Here is a 17,437-nt window from a genome sequence, read left to right as displayed (position 1 = left end):
ACACACTACTAAATATTTTTGTGTTGCACCACTGATCTTAGTGTAAATGTAACGCTACGCTCCAACTAAGTACTTACAGCAGCCTCTACCCATGAATATCTGTAGAAAAGAGATGAGAGCGAGATTAGTTTACACAGAGGAGCTCATGGTGATACTGAAGAATGATCTCCCTCCACTCACAGCCTTATTTACACTCAAATCTCAAATAGTTTTGGTTTGTAAAACAATAGTTCAAGTGTTTTGTGTTTATTGTACCCATCATTTAAAGTCACAATCACTCATGACTGAGCTTTTCTCCCTGTTTTTTTCTCTTTCATGTGCAGCCTATTAAAATAATATCAGGTTTAATGTTTGGATAACTTAATGTGTATTTCACCTGCATTCACATCACACACAGCAGGTATGTGTGTCGTCTGTCCTTGACTCACTGTAATGTTGTCATTTAATTTGCATTGGACATTGTGTACATGATATGTTGTGGTTTTCTTGGAGCAGCTGATATAAATGCAGAATTTTAAAGCAGTTTAACGATTTAAAGGCTTTTTATTGGATATTACGTCATTCAATGCGACTACGCATTACTTTACCGAGAGCTTACGGCCTACTAACTATGTTCTGCCTTTAAGAGCATGTGGTGCAACCGAAGTAAGAACAAATTTAGTTACAAACTAGCTAGTGGTTACTAAGCCTCTAGTGTGCACTTTATGTTCCAGCTCAAGCAATAGCCTACCAACAGCTGGTGCAACCCTACCACTGATCTATACAGAAGGACCCCTACTCTGGTGGAGTAAACCTGACTTTCAATCATCACAACAAATGAAAACAAATTTGTTATCCTGACCAACTAACAATTTCTGGACAAAAACTTTCAGCAAGTCTGATACAGGTTAGGAGAGAAGCGCGATCATGCACCGCCATCCTCCACGCCAGAAGAGCTGCAGCTGCTAGAAGGACTCAGGGAAGTGTGTATGTGTCGCTCTGGCCATGGATGACTTCACTACACGCACCTATGGCACCAGTGGCATGGACAACAGGCCTCTGTTCGGGGAGACCTCGGCCAGGGTAACTCATTGATTTATTTATTTGCCTTTCTAAAGTCAACATGAAATCACAATTGAAGCTTTTTTTCTAGTGCTATTTGAAACAACACTAATAATTTATTCTAAACAAATTAGCCTAACTATAATTTATTTGATATATTAGAATGTAGAACTATCTGTTTTTCAACAATAGTTATCACAATAACAATGGCATACATTTTTATCATAATTTACACAACACGCCTTATATTTTTCCAGAAACTCTTGTTGGGACTTTATGTAAAACAATAAAGCTTGCTATTTAATATGATTTATTTCATATTCAATGATTCATTAGTATTAAAATATTGATGATTTATTAGTATTTAATATGATTTCTATAGGCCATTTCAATTTGTTGATGTGGTTGACCCATGAACATTTCCTGCTTGTTTTCAAACAATTTCACAACTGCAACAAGATGCAATTGAATCATATCGTAAGGTTAAAACGGCTGCAATAACTTTATTTATCAATATGCAGACCTGTTTGAATTCTCGGAAGCGATGGAAAATGTAAAACAGGATATATGTTAGGACCATTGTTATTGTTTACATTCATCAAAATGGTTTATAATATATAGTTGCTTTACAAATGACATGCTTAATGTCACAATATTATGAATATTAATGTCATCAATCAAAACATTGTTTTTAATAAATAGATATTCAAACGACTTCCCAGTCAATGTTTAACAGTTGCCAAATTAGTTAAATAAATAATACCTGTCGCAGGTACATCTACATTCACCACCAGGCGGCGCCGTAATTACTTATGTAGGAGAATCTTGCTTCCACAATCTAAAATAGATAATCTAACTGTGATTGAGTGTATGAAGTGTCCAACATCTCACACATCTTTTTATCTGTTGATTAAGTGCATCATTCTGATATTTAAAGTGCACTTATTCTTTTGTAAATTTTTAAATGCACTACTTGCACTATTCAAATGACAAAATTGTGTAGAATAGTGCAAAAGTATTTGATTTGGGATGCACATTATGTATGCAAAAAACCCTTTCAAACCGTTTCCAAGTCAATGTTGCCAGTTGAATTACTAAACTACCAAATAATACCCGTCACGTACATTCACCACCGGGCGGCGCCATAATCACTTGCGTAGGAGAATTTTGCTTCCACAATCCAAAATAAATAATCCAACGGTCGAACATCCCACATCTTCTTTTAAATCTGTTGATTAAGTGCATCATTCTGATATTTATAGTGTACTTATTCTTTATTCGATTTTTCGGTGTGAATGCACTACTAACACTAATATTATAACAACAAAATGGCGTAGAATATTAAGAAAGTATTCAGTTTGGGATGCATGCAAAAATACCCTTTCAAACTGTTTACCGGTTGCCAAATTAGTTAAATTACCAAACTACTAAATAATACCTGTGGTGATTACATTGTTTTTCACCACTGGGAGGCACCCTAATTTCTTGCGTAGGAAAATTGTGTATTAAGTAAAACTACTTTCAAGTTTAAACATACCCAACCAAAGCATGCAGTTTTCTTTCATGAAACACATGGTGAAGCATGAGAGGGTAAAAAAAGCTTATTAAATTTGTATAGCCATGAAAATGCATTCTTATGACTGATTTTGTGGTTCAGGGTCACATATTTAAATATTGATGAGAAATTTAGTAAATAACTATGAACTTTATCTGTAAATAATTTAAATTTTCTTATTTCAAACTTATTTTTTATACTCTTGAAGCATTACATTGGTGCTATGTAGTGTAGGTATAACAAGGAATATATTTTCCATTGGAAAAGTACCTGTAAAGTGATGTTATATTGCTTCCTTTTTTATGTTATCTACACTGTACACTAATATAATGTTGTTGATCACCTACAGGATAGAATCATCAATCTAGTAGTTGGTGGACTTGCATCTTTACTTGTTCTGGTAAGTGTTTAACTCGAATGAAAATCCCAGGGGCCATTTACGCAACCTCACTTTCAATTAAAACTGTTTTTTGGTTCTTCATTTGCTTTTGAAACAGCATAATCCATGAAATGTAGTTATTTTTTGGTGAAAACAGTGACTTTAGTACATCATCATATGAGCATATCCTCAGTCAACCTGTTTATCATATTTTATAATAAACTCAGCATCTCTTTCAGGTGACCATCATTAGCTCATTCGTCTTCCCTTCACTGCCTCCCAAACCACTCAATATATTCTTTGCCATCTGCATCATGCTAGTCTGCGGCTCAGTGTTGGTTCTGGTAAGTGGAGACGCATTGATTATTTCAATCGTACCAAAAAACAATCAATGCAAGTAAATGCAATCTCTCTCATTCTTTCAGATATACTGGTATAGGCAGGGCGATCTGGAGCCGAAGTTCCGCAACTTGATCTACTACATGCTCTGCTCCATCGTTCTGCTGTGTATCTGTGCCAACTTGTACTTTCATGACGTGGGACGTGATAAACAGAGCAATGCCTTATAAAAACCACAGGAAGCGCAGAATGTTCATCGTCATGTGGGAGCTTTGGAAACCCACATAAACACCACTTGAATTCTTGAATCAGGAGAATTCATTTTCCTACAAGCCCCGTTTGTGTGGGCAGGCCAGTCTGCCTTTGGGAGCCATATTAATGCACATAAACATATTACAGATGCAAATATGTTGGCGATCAGTAGCACTCTGGGATGTCCGTGCACACGTTTGCACCCTCAATGCTGTACACAGCTTAACTTGTATGCCAATGTAAAGACAAGACCGGAGTTTTTGAGATAAGCCATCCACAATGCTTTTATATTTGTACATGATACATCTATGGTACACATTCCTAATGAAGAAATTGCTTATTTTGTATTTAAATTATTAGAAAAGCAATCTCGAATAAGAGCACTTGATTAAAAACATGCAGCGGTTGTTGAGAAATTGTTTGTTTTGTTCATTTTTTTTCTAAATTAATGAACAGTGTTCTTTGATAGGGTGAAAACCTTATATTTTTGGTTATAACCTGTTGTAATTTGGTTTTATGTAATGAATAAATACATATACACAATGTGCATTTGTAAGGTGTTTGCTTTGTTTTTGTACCAAACATTTACACAAAAAGTTTAATCCCTGATGGTCATTTTTAGTCATTAAACACACTTCAGTATAAGTCATGCTTTGTTCAGATTTTACTTGTCCATGGTTTTTATTTAAAGGGTTTAAGTTCAGACTTTGCTAGCAAATGTTGGCAAATTCTATGGCAAGTTCAACCAGATGCACTGTTTTTATTAATTATTGAAGCTGAGTTTAAATTCAGTTAAGCTTGTTTAATTAGTGCTACAAATAAAGCCCGCTTCAACATCACTAGCTCAGGTGATGATTAGTAATTAGTTTAGCCATGTGCAAAATCATGGATTAACTTATGTGGCCAAAGAGGGTAAAACACACATCGGGAGTTCAAATCTCTTAATTGCTGACTTAAAATGCAGCTGCAGCGTAATTAGTTCAGCTGCTGAACATTGAGAATTGCAATATGCAAAAAACACAATCATACTTCTGTCCTTCAGTGGCTCAAGCAATAAGTCAGTGCGTTCCAGTATCTGAAACCAGAGTTCAAGTCCCAGTACTGCTGACATTGAAATGTCGGTAAAAGAAAATGAAACATTAAATAGTCCTTAAAACAAACCCCTATGAACCATCACAAACTCTGTGGTGCGCTGTATAATTGCTGACAACATTAAACTCCTAATAAAACTACGGTGTTAAACATGCACAATAAATATACTCAAACTCGACTGACTCTCTGATTGCAAATATAAAGTATGAATTGTTGTCCTCTGCACCACAAAGTTTGTAACAGATTGATGGTAGCTGTTATGCGTCCTTTGTTTATTTTTCCTAAACGCAAGATTTGCAAAGGTGGGATTGAACCCCGGTCTCCCAGATTGCAAAACTAGTGTTTAAGCACTTGAACCACTAAATCATGAGCTCATATCCTACTCCAATTAACCTTAAATATATTGTAATCAATGCTTAAGCTGTGTCGATAAATTTAAATGACTTATACGTAAATCACACATAAGGCAAACGTTATTAGCTCTGTGGTGCAGAGGATAATCATTCGCTCTTGACATATTCTATAACACAGAGATGTAGGTTCCAATACCGCTCTTGCTGAAGTGAAATATTTGTTAATCAATACTTACGCTAAGGTGAAAACAAGGATCACTGTGAAAACGGTCTACCTATATGCTCTTTGCATATTTTACAGTGCAGAGTCAGGGGTTCGAATCCTACTATTGCTAAAGTGAAGTGTGCTGAAATCAATACATAAGCTGTCATGAAAAAAAATAATCACTCTAAAATCAAACACCTGGCCATTGTCACTGCCTCTGTGGTACAGTGGATAATGAGTTGCTCTTTGCTTATTTTATAACGCAGAGATGTGGGTTCGAATCCCACTCTTGCAAACATTACATTGTAACTGGAGTCTAACCTTCAGCTGAAAACAAATAATTGCTGAATAACCTCTGTGGTCTAGTGGTTGAAGAATTGACTATCAAACAAGAGAGCCTATGTTCGAATCTCGCTAGTATTACAATTTTTCTGCATTCACCATAAACAGATCAATAAAACCCCATTTAAGAAGCAGATTAACTACACAGACCAAATGGGTGAGTGGATAAAGAGTTCAACTTTCATCTTGGAGATCGGGGTTCGAATCCAACTAATCTTTATGTTAAACTGTTGTCAAAAAAAAGACAAAATTGCGCGAAGTACAGCTCTCAGTGTGAAAGTCACGATGGCACTAGTGGCAAACACCGTTGGTTGCGGACAAGGTTACCGTTGAAGCATGGGCTCGAATCCCACCAAAGACAGCTGTGAACACAGCAAAGTACCTGGGGCGGTACAACATAAGAGGCGGATACCGGAAACAACCTCAGGCGGCAAGAGATAAGAGGCGGATACTGGAAACAAGCTGAGATGGGGATACAGAATGGCCAGACTGATCGGTGACAATGAAACACGGACCAGAAACATACCTGCGGTGGTAAAAGAGATGGAAGGCTGGACTGACAGGTGAGCGTGACAAACATGAGAGAGGCGTGGCTGAGAGAGAAGGGTGGAGCAGTGGCCGAGGAGGAGGAGCGGTGAGAGAAGGAGGAGCAAAGAAAAAAAAACGCCGAAACTTTTTTTTGAACCCCAAAAAGGCCTAAAATGAGCTCTCTAGAAAAGTTTAGTATCAGCGTGGTGATTCGAACCCACTTCTTGTGTGGTGGCCTTGGATCTCTAACCCTTTGCTCTGACCACTAGGCCATCACTAGACATAACATGAAGTGGTCTTTTGGTTATTTTGATGTTACCCATGTGTGCCACAGTTTAAAAAAAAAAAAGGCCAAATGAACACAATAAACCATTTCAATAAAATAACTATTAGTTTTTGTAAATATGAACATTTAGTAATATATAAATCTTACGTCTTTCAGTCGGATTTTCAAATTTTAACACTAAAAGCTTTTTCTCTAATTAAATTACTTTTTTAATGTGTCAAAACTGTATTTTAAAACAAAATTAAGAATATGAAAACAATTAAAAACATTAAAATCATTAAGTTTAAATATTTACAATCTATTAAAATATATTGACTATAAATAACTATAAAAGTCTGTCACATATTTTAATAAAATCATATCACAATATATTAATAATTAAAAGTCTTCATATGTTAAAACACACAGCAGGAACTCACTTCTAAAAGAATGAATACTGTGTGACTCACATGCTGTTGAAGTCGAGGTGAGTTAATGAATCCCTCCTGCCGTCTGGTGCATGAAGGGTCCTTCACTTCATTCTGTCTAATGATAACCTGAGGTCAAGGTTATGGCCTTCAAACTGTCTTTGTGTTTCAGCGATAGCAAGCCTATAACATACACAAGAACAAGACAAATGCTATTGACTGTCCTGTTTTTGCAGTACAAATCATATTGCATAAAAAGGAAATAACAAAATTAATACAGTATATAATAATAAAACTATTTAAGACGATTTTAAATGTAATATCAAAATATTATAGCACTTTAGATCTACACAACACCTATATACAAAGACAACAGACACACAAGAATACTAATAACAGCAAGAGAATATCATACAGAGCAGCAAAAGAGCATCATGTCAAGTCTGTGATAAACCTCCATTAAGGACCAGACTGTCTTAATACATGCTCATGTTGTCAAATAAAAGAAACACTGTGAAAATAACCCCATTAAAATGACAACATTGTGACTTAAATGTTTATCTAAATAAACTGACCTGCCCAGCCATGGGAGAAGAAACATTCATTTATTCAAACAAACAAACAATATAAACGTTACTTACAGGTCACTGTATTGTCACGGTGTTCCTGCACTTTACGGTTCGGCTTGTTTATGCGCTGTTTACAGATATTATAATGAAATCACGGAGCTGTCAGGATTTGTGTTTATGTGTTGTATCATCAAGCCTCATGCTGTCAAACACCTGAAGCTGCGGGTCAGACTCAACGTGAAACAATGCGCGCCGCCTAGTGGAGCGGATGGAGAACTGCGCTACAGTTTACAACACACGAGTAATATTGTAGGTTTAACACGCTTAAAATTGTTATTTTAATAGTTTAATGTCAAATTCCAATCACAGACTCAGAAAGTCTTTATAATGCATTTAAAAACACGTTAATGCTCAAGAAAAAGTGCCTAATAAACTTGTGAATAGGTGATCCTCAGGTCCCTCCTGTGGTCAATCGGTGTATCCGCATTAATGAAATAAACACAAGGTGGACGGAGAGTCAGTCGCGTGAACACTGAAGAGAGATTAAGGAGATTTAAACACATTCTAGGATATTTTACAACACATTTGACTTTGTGAGTGTCTCGGCCAGCAGAAGATCGAGATCAGCTTTAACCTGGAGTAAAACAGATGAACTGGAAAGCTCATGTAAACACTCGCAGCAATGAATGGACAATCCTCCGAGACTCTGGGTAAAGTAGATGTGCGTTTGACTTGATTTATTTACATGCACGTGCGCCGCTGTTGTTCACTGTTGAAGTGTTTTGCTGTGTCTTGTTTGCAGAATCAACCATCATTTATATCAATGCTGCTGGAATCTGCAAACAATTCCAGACCAGCAGGATTTTGTGCTTTTACCATCCAGTTACCACCACACCAATCCCACAGAGAAATCTGACATGGCAATGCATGAAAATGACCCATATGACATTCAAGTTCATGTTTAGATTTCACATATATAAAATATGTCACATATGAAACATGTTCGTTTACAAATATCATTAATATAAATATATAATTAAAAAATGTAAAAGTAATTAAAATATGTGCATATATGTTTAAATATATTCGCTATAATTTCAGATGCTCATATATGGATATTTTAGCACTGCTTTTAATAAAAGGAGATTGCCAATGTGTCTTCGGCTAAAATGCCTAACTCTGGGCATCTGGTGGTAGAGGGGTTGAATTGCTCCAGATCCTCTCTCATATGTTCATATATGCTCAGGTCTCCATATAAGGTAGAAGGCAACACATTACAAGTAAAACTCACCAGGACATTGCAGTTTCTATTAAAACCAGCGCAATTTGCATTATAACCATTTAACTCTTACTAATTCTCTAGCAATCTCATTATTTTCCCAGTGTGATCTTGAAAGAGAAGTTTAACCTCAGATTGTTCAAGATATAATTTTTTATTAGTAAAAACTGTACATCACACATTTATTTCACACTATCCATTTAAACAAATGTTTATATCTCCAAAACAAGTTAAATGTCATTGCCACTTGATGCATATTCATTCAGTTCAGTAATACAGGCTGCAGCATGTGCTTTATAAATCAGTGTTAAGTTAAAGTATGAAGAATTAAGTTAAATATAATTTCACTTTTGTTCATCATGAAGATCTCGGCTCAAGAGTTTTTACTGAACGGCTCTTCCTCTGCTTCAGTAATGAAGATGTAAAGCTCTGAGTCTCTGGATGGTTCAGGATGGATGAGTCTCTGGCTTCTACAGACCTATGATGACCATTTATTTCCAGCACAGGTTAAACCACAGCCAAACATTATAAGGACTGATCATTCATGATGCATGTAAAGCTTGATTAGTTATTTAGGCAATATTGAGTGAATGATCATTAAAGTCTGTGTGAGCTAATGACTAAATACTTTTACATATTCAAATAACAGATGCACAAGATCAGACCGATGTGTTCAATTATGAATGAATGTCTAAAAATGTTCAGTTGTGCCACTTTATTTTGAGCTTTGACATGAAATTGATAGTGGTCTATGTGTTTGGTTCATAACAGTACTTTACCTGTCCATGAGTGGATGTCCTTCATTACAGGCACTGTCTATCCACACGTCCCACAGCTCTGCTTTTGTTGATCGTATGACCCAAATACATTCTTTATTTTGTAGAAGAGACACATAAACTGACTTCATTTCATGTGCTGTATCATTTGTTAAAGCACAGCTACAGCACAACATTGAAATACCAGTTGGAATTATTGGTTTCTTTGCATTTTCAATGTTCAGTTATAGCTTATTCTGTCAATTACTGATGATATTGACCTTTCTTCTCCATTTCAAATAAAATGTTGTGATTTAGGGCATTTTAATTTTTGCTAATAATACTGACGATGAAAGACCAGTGTTTTAACTTTGTTTATTAAAGTGTTTAACTCAAGATTTGGGGCCGGTTGCACCAGCAGCGTATGAGTTAAAACAGCCTGGTTGTGACATAAAGGGACACTAAGTTACACACTACTAAATATTTTTGTGTTGCACCACTGATCTTAGTGTAAATGTAACGCTACGCTCCAACTAAGTATTTACAGCAGCCTCTACCCATGAATATCTGTAGAGAAGAGATGAGAGCGAGATTAGTTTACACAGAGGAGCTCATGGTGATACTGAAGAATGATCTCCCTCCACTCACAGCCTTATTTACACTCAAATCTCAAATAGTTTTGGTTTGTAAAACAATAGTTCAAGTGTTTTGTGTTTATTGTACCCATCATTTAAAGTCACAATCACTCATGACTGAGCTTTTCTCCCTGTTTTTTTCTCTTTCATGTGCAGCCTATTAAAATAATATCAGGTTTAATGTTTGGATAACTTAATGTGTATTTCACCTGCATTCACATCACACACAGCAGGTATGTGTGTCGTCTGTTCTTGACTCACTGTGATGTTGTCATTTAATTTGCATTGGACATTGTGTACATGATATGTTGTGGTTTTCTTGGAGCAGCTGATATAAATGCAGAATTTTAAAGCAGATTTAAAGGCTTTTTTATTGGATATTACGTCATTCAATGCGACTACACATTACTTTACCGAGAGCTTACTGCCTACTAACTATGTTCTGCCTTTAAGAGCATGTGGTGCAACCGAAGTAAGAACAAATTTAGTTACAAACTAGCTAGTGGTTACTAAGCCTCTAGTGTGCACTTTATGTTCCAGCTCAAGCAATAGCCTACCAACAGCTGGTGCAACCCTACCACTGATCTATACAGAAGGACCCCTACTCTGGTGGAGTAAACCTGACTTTCAATCATCACAACAAATGAAAACAAATTTGTTATCCTGACCAACTAACAATTTCTGGACAAAAACTTTCAGCAAGTCTGATACAGGTTAGGAGAGAAGCGCGATCATGCACCGCCATCCTCCACGCCAGAAGAGCTGCAGCTGCTAGAAGGACTCAGGGAAGTGTGTATGTGTCGCTCTGGCCATGGATGACTTCACTACACGCACCTATGGCACCAGTGGCATGGACAACAGGCCTCTGTTCGGGGAGACCTCGGCCAGGGTAACTCAATGATTTATTTATTTGCCTTTCTAAAGTCAACATGAAATCACAATTGAAGCTTTTTTCTAGTGCTATTTGAAACAACACTAATAATTTATTCTAAACAAATTAGCCTAACTATAATTTATTTGATATATTAGAATGTAGAACTATCTGTTTTTTCAACAATAGTTATCACAATAACAATGGCATACATTTTTATCATAATTTACACAACACGCCTTATATTTTTCCAGAAACTCTTGTTGGGACATTATGTAAAACAATAAAGCTTGCTATTTAATATGATTTATTTCATATTCAATGATTCATTAGTAATAAAATATTGATGATTTATTAGTATTTAATATGATTTCTATAGGCCATTTCAATTTGTTGATGTGGTTGACCCATGAACATTTCCTGCTTGTTTTCAAACAATTTCACAACTGCAACAAGATGCAATTGAATCATATCGTAAGGTTAAAACAGCTGTAATAACTTTATTTATCAATATGCAGACCTGTTTGAATTCTCGGAAGCGATGGAAAATGTAAAACAGGATATATGTTAGGACCATTGTTATTGTTTACATTCATCAAAATGGTTTATAATATATAGTTGCTTTACAAATGACACGCTTAATGTCACAATATTATGAATATTAATGTCATCAATCAAAACATTGTTTTTAATGAATAGATATTCAAACGACTTCCCAGTCAATGTTTAACAGTTACCAAATTAGTTAAATAAATAATACCTGTCGCAGGTACATCTACATTCACCATCAGGGGGCGCCGCAATTACTTATGTAGGAGAATCTTGCTTCCACAATCTAAAATAGATAATCTAACTGCGATTGAGTGTATGAAGTGTCCAACATCTCACACATCTTTTTATCTGTTGATTAAGTGCATCATTCTGATATTTATAGTGCACTTATTCTTTTGTAAATTTTTAAATGCACTACTTGCACTATTCAAATGACAAAATTGTGTAGAATAGTGCAAAAGTATTTGATTTGGGATGCACATTATGTATGCAAAAAACCCTTTCAAACCGTTTCCAAGTCAATGTTTACCGGTTGCCAGTTAAATTACTAAACTACCAAATAATACCCGTCACGTACATTCACCACCGGGCGGCGCCATAATCACTTGCGTAGGAGAATTTTGCTTCCACAATCCAAAATAAATAATCCAACTGCGATTATTGAATGCATGAATGTCGAACATCCCACATCTTCTTTTAAATCTGTTGATTAAGTGCATCATTCTGATATTTATAGTGTACTTAATCTTTATTAGATTTTTCGGTGTGAATGCGCTACTAACACTAATATTATAACAACAAAATGGCGTACAATATTAAGAAAGTAATCAGTTTGGGATGCATGCAAAAATACCCTTTCAAACCGTTTCCCAGTTTACCGGTTGCCAAATTAGTTAAATTACCAAACTACCAAATAATACCTGTGGCGAGTACATCGTTATTCACCACCGGGAGGCGCCCTAATTTCTTGCGTAGGAAAATTGTGTATTAAGTAAAACTACTTTCAAATTTAAACATACCCAACCAAAGCATGCAGTTTTCTTTCATGAAACACATGGTGAAGCATGAGAGGGTAAAAAAAGCTTATTAAATTTGTATAGCCATGAAAATGCATTCTTATGACTGATTTTGTGGTTCAGGGTCACATATTTAAATATTGATGAGAAATTGAGTAAATAACTATGAACTTTATCTGTAAATAATGTACATTTTCTTATTTCAAACTTATTTTTTATACTCTTGAAGCATTACATTGGTGCTATGTAGTGTAGGTATAACAAGGAATATATTTTCAATTGGAAAAGTACCTGTAAAGTGATGTTATATTGCTTCCTTTTTTATGTTATCTACACTGTACACTAATATAATGTTGTTGATCACCTCCAGGATAGAATCATTAATCTAGTAGTTGGTGGACTTGCATCTTTACTTGTTCTGGTAAGTGTTTAACTCGAATGAAAATCCCAGGGGCCATTTACGCAACCTCACTTTCAATTAAAACTGTTTTTTGGTTCTTCATTTGCTTTTGAAACAGCATAATCCATGAAATGTAGTTATTTTTTGGTGAAAACAGTGACTTTAGTACATCATCATATGAGCATATCCTCAGTCAACCTGTTTATCATATTTCATAATAAACTCAGCATCTCTTTCAGGTGACCATCATTAGCTCATTCGTCTTCCCTTCACTGCCTCCCAAACCACTCAATATATTCTTTGCCATCTGCATCATGCTAGTCTGCGGCTCAGTGTTGGTTCTGGTAAGTGGAAAAGCATTGATTATTTCAATCGTACCAAAAAACAATCAATGCAAGTAAATGCAATCTCTCTCATTCTTTCAGATATACTGGTATAGGCAGGGCGATCTGGAGCCGAAGTTCCGCAACTTGATCTACTACATGCTCTGCTCCATCGTTCTGCTGTGTATCTGTGCCAACTTGTACTTTCATGACGTGGGACGTGATAAACAGAGCAATGCCTTATAAAAACCACAGGAAGCGCAGAATGTTCATCGTCATGTGGGAGCTTTGGAAACCCACATAAACACCACTTGAATTCTTGAATCGGGAGAATTCATTTTCCTACAAGCCCCGTTTGTGTGGGCAGGCCAGTCTGCCTTTGGGAGCCATATTAATGCACATATACATATTACAAATGCAAATATGTTAGCGATCAGTAGCACTCTGGGATGTCCGGTCACACGTTTGCACCCTCAATGCTGTACACAGCTTAACTTGTATGCCAATGTAAAGACAAGACCAGAGTTTTTGAGATAAGCCATCCACAATGCTTTTATATTTGTACATGATACATTTATGGTACACATTCCTAATGAAGAAATTGCTTATTTTGTATTTAAATTATTAGAAAAGCAATCTCGAATAAGAGCACTTGATTAAAAACATGCAGCGGTTGTTGAGAAATTGTTTGTTTTTTTTCTAAATTAATGAACAGTGTTCTTTGATAGGGTGAAAACCTTATATTTTTGGTTATAACCTGTTGTAATTTGGTTTTATGTAATGAATAAATACATATACACAATGTGCATTTGTAAGGTGTTTGCTTTGTTTTTGTACCAAAGATTTACACAAAAAGTTAATCCCTGATGGTCATTTTTAGTCATTAAACACACTTAAGTATAAGTCATGCTTTGTTCAGATTTTACTTGTCCATGGTTTTTATTTAAAGGGTTTAAGTTCAGACTTTGCTAGCAAATGTTGGCAAATCCCATGGCAAGTTCAACCAGATGCACTGTTTTTATTAATTATTGAAGCTGAGTTTAAATTCAGTTAAGCTTGTTTAATTAGTGCTACAAATAAAGCTACGGTCACACCGGGCTTTGTGTGTGCGAAATTCTGACTTGCTGCGCTGCGAAAAGGGGCGGGATTAAACAAGATGATTAGACATTAAAAAAGCGAGTGATTTGCTCCATGTTTTAAATTTCTGTCCAGAGAGGTGCTGTTTTGATCCTCGATGGGTCTCACGCAGTCAAATGATGCGATTTCGCAGGTCAGAGTTCACCAAGCTTGAACTTTGCACCGCAGCAACCTGCGAAACTTAACGCATGACCCCGCGTTTCCGGTCTGACGCATTCGCGTGCGTATGAATGGAAGTCTATGGAAGGAAAAGTCAAGTGTGACCGCACCTTAAAGCCCGCTTCAACATCACTAGCTCAGGTGATGATTAGTAATTAGTTTAGCCATGTGCAAAATCATGGATTAACTTATGTGGCCAAAGAGGGTAAAACACACATTGGGAGTTCAAATCTCTTAATTGCTGACTTAAAATGCAGCTGCAGCGTAATTAGTTCAGCTGCTGAACATTGAGAATTGCAATATGCAAAAAACACAATCGTACTTCTGTCCTTCAATGGCTCAAGCAATAAGTCAGTGCCTTCCAGTATCTGAAACCAGAGTTCAAGTCCCAGTACTGCTGACATTGAAATGTCGGTAAAAGAAAATGAAACATTAAATAGTCCTTAAAACAAACCCCTATGAACCATCACAAACTCTGTGGTGCGCTGTATAATTGCTGACAACATTAAACTCCTAATAAAACTACGGTGTTAAACATGCACAATAAATATACTCAAAGTCGTCTGACTCTCTGATTGCAAATATGAAGTATGAATTGTTGTGCTCTGCACCACAAAGTTTGTAACAGATTGATGGTAGCTGTTATGCGTCCTTTGTTTATTTTTCCTAAACGCAACATTCGCAAAGGTGGGATTGAACCCCGGTCTCCCAGATTGCAAAACTAGTGTTTAAGCACTTGAACCACTAAATCATGAGCTCATATCCTACTCCAATTAACCTTAAATATATTGCAATCAATGCTTCAGCTGTGTCGATAAATTTAAATGACTTATACTGAAATCACACATAAGGCAAACGTTACTAGCTCTGTGGTGCAGAGGATAATCATTCGCTCTTAACATATTCTATAACACAGAGATGTAGGTTCCAATACCGCTCTTGCTGCAGTGAAATATTTGTTAATCAATACTTATGCTAAGGTGAAACAAGGATCACTGTGAAAACGGTCTACCTATATGCTCTTTGCATATTTTACAGTGCAGAGTCAGGGGTTCGAATCCTACTATTGCTAAAGTGAAGTGTGTTGAAATCAATGCATAAGCTGTCATGAAAAAAAATAATCACTCTAAAATCAAACACCTGGCGAATATCACTGCCTCTGTGGTACAGTGGATAATGAGTTGCTCATTGCCTATTTTATAACGCAGAGATGTGGGTTCGAATCCCACTCTTGCAAACATTACATTGTAACTGGAGTCTAACCTTCAGCTGAAAACAAATAATTGCTGAATAACCTCTGTGGTCTAGTGGTTGAAGAATTGACTATCAAACAAGAGAGCCTATGTTCGAATCTCCCTAGTATTACAATTTTTCTGCATTCACCATAAGCAGATCCATAAAACCCCATTTAAGACGCAGATTACCTACACAGACCAAATGGGTGAGTGGATAAAGACTTTAGCTTTCATCTTGGAGATCGGTGTTCGAATCCAACTAATCTTTATGTTAAACTGTTGTCAAAAAAAAGACAAAATTGCCCGAAGTACAGCTCTCAGTGTGAAAGTCACGATGGCACTAGTGGCAAACACCGTTGGTTGCAGACAAGGTTACCGTTGAGGCATGGGCTCGAATCCCACCAAAGACAGCTGTGAACACAGCAAAGTACCTGGGGCGGTACAACATAAAAGGCGGATACCGGAAACAATCTGAGGCGGCAAGAGATAACAGGCGAATACCGGAAACAATCTGAGGCGGCAAGAGATAAGAGGCGGATACTGGAAACAAGCTGGATCGGTGACAATGAAACACGGACCAGAAACATACCTGCGGTGGTTAAAGAGATGGAAGGCTGGACTGACAGGTGGGCGTGACAAACATGAGAGAGGCGTGGCTGAGAGAGAAGGGTGGAGCAGTGGCCGAGGAGGAGGAGCGGTGAGAGAAGGAGGAGCAAAGAAAAAAAAACGCCAAAACTTTTTTTTGAACCCCAAAAAGGCCTAAAATGAGCTCTCTAGAAAAGTTTAGTATCAGCGTGGTGATTCGAACCCACTTCTTGTGTGATGGCCTTGGATCTCTAACCCTTTGCTCTGACCACTAGGCCATCACTGGACATAACATGAAGTGGTCTTTTGGTTATTTTGATGTTACCCACGTGTGCCACAGTTTAAAAAAAAAAAAAAGGCCAAATGAACACAATAAACCATTTCAATAAAATAACTATTAGTTTTTGTAAATATGAACATTTAGTAATATATAAATCTTACGTCTTTCAGTCGGATTTTCAAATTTTAACACTAAAAGCTTTTTCTCTAAATAAATTACTTTTTTAATGTGTCAAAACTGTATTTTAAAACAAAATTAAGAATATGAAAACAATTAAAAACATTAAAATCATTAAGTTTAAATATTTACAATCTATTAAAATATATTGACTATAAATAACTATAAAAGTCTGTCACATATTTTAATAAAATCATATCACAATATATTAATAATTAAAAGTCTTCATATGTTAAAACACACAGCAGGAACTCACTTCTAAAAGAATGAATACTGTGTGACTCACATGCTGTTGAAGTCGAGGTGAGTTAATGAATCCCTCCTGCCGTCTGGTGCATGAAGGGTCCTTCACTTCATTCTGTCTAACGATAACCTGAGGTCAAGGTTATGGTCTTCAAACTGTCTCAGTTTCAGCGATAGCAAGCCTATAACATACACAAGAACAAGACAAATGCAATTGATTGTCCTGTTTTTGCAGTACAAATCATATTGCATAAAAAGGAAATAACAAAATAATACAGTATATAATAATAAAACTATTTAAGACGATTTTAAATGTAATTTCAAAATATTATAGCACTTTAGATCTACACAACACCTATATACAAAGACAACAGACACACAAAAATACTAATAACAGCAAGAGAATATCATACAGAGCAGCAATAGAGCATCATGTCAAGTC

At 36.2% G+C, this 17,437-nt stretch overlaps 2 protein-coding genes and 1 long non-coding RNA gene across 5 annotated transcripts in view; 2 read left to right on the top strand and 1 right to left on the bottom strand.

The window, feature by feature from the left end:
* The window catches only part of LOC130223207 (uncharacterized), a 54,376-nt gene that overhangs the window by 3,010 nt on the left and 33,929 nt on the right, over positions 1-17,437 (bottom strand). For all 3 annotated transcript variants that reach the window (XR_008836621.1, XR_008836623.1, XR_008836622.1), the window contains 2 exons: positions 17,039-17,177; positions 6,822-6,962 (listed from right to left, as the gene is read on the bottom strand). This is a non-coding gene — a long non-coding RNA (uncharacterized LOC130223207). The remainder of the gene's footprint in view (positions 1-6,821; positions 6,963-17,038; positions 17,178-17,437) is intronic.
* LOC130223205 (transmembrane protein 243-like) lies at positions 170-3,974 on the top strand. Its single transcript, XM_056455956.1, has 4 exons — positions 170-1,062; positions 2,946-2,996; positions 3,215-3,319; positions 3,401-3,974. Exons 1-4 carry the CDS (start codon positions 985-987, stop codon positions 3,542-3,544), a joined length of 378 nt encoding a protein of 125 aa, XP_056311931.1. The 5' UTR covers positions 170-984; the 3' UTR covers positions 3,545-3,974.
* On the top strand, positions 10,720-13,994 carry LOC130223206 (transmembrane protein 243-like). Its single transcript, XM_056455957.1, has 4 exons — positions 10,720-10,906; positions 12,827-12,877; positions 13,096-13,200; positions 13,282-13,994. The coding sequence occupies exons 1-4, from the start codon at positions 10,829-10,831 to the stop codon at positions 13,423-13,425; spliced, it is 378 nt and encodes a 125-aa protein (XP_056311932.1). The 5' UTR covers positions 10,720-10,828; the 3' UTR covers positions 13,426-13,994.

The sequence above is a fragment of the Danio aesculapii genome, chromosome 4 (genome assembly GCF_903798145.1).
Source record: "Danio aesculapii chromosome 4, fDanAes4.1, whole genome shotgun sequence".
Lineage (NCBI taxonomy): Eukaryota > Metazoa > Chordata > Actinopteri > Cypriniformes > Danionidae > Danio > Danio aesculapii.
The sequence above is the reverse complement of the archived record's forward strand: the minus strand, read 5'-3'. Positions and strand labels throughout refer to the sequence as shown.

Bases quoted from the DNA above. Each gene is read 5' to 3' on its own strand.
- LOC130223205 (XM_056455956.1), top strand. From the start codon at position 985: ATGGATGACTTCACTACACGCACCTATGGCACCAGTGGCATGGACAAC. The intron at 1,063-2,945 runs GTAACTCATTGA...GATCACCTACAG, and splicing joins TCGGGGAGACCTCGGCCAGG to GATAGAATCATCAATCTAGT. The intron at 3,320-3,400 runs GTAAGTGGAGAC...TCATTCTTTCAG, and splicing joins GCGGCTCAGTGTTGGTTCTG to ATATACTGGTATAGGCAGGG.
- LOC130223206 (XM_056455957.1), top strand. From the start codon at position 10,829: ATGGATGACTTCACTACACGCACCTATGGCACCAGTGGCATGGACAAC. The intron at 10,907-12,826 runs GTAACTCAATGA...GATCACCTCCAG, and splicing joins TCGGGGAGACCTCGGCCAGG to GATAGAATCATTAATCTAGT. The intron at 13,201-13,281 runs GTAAGTGGAAAA...TCATTCTTTCAG, and splicing joins GCGGCTCAGTGTTGGTTCTG to ATATACTGGTATAGGCAGGG.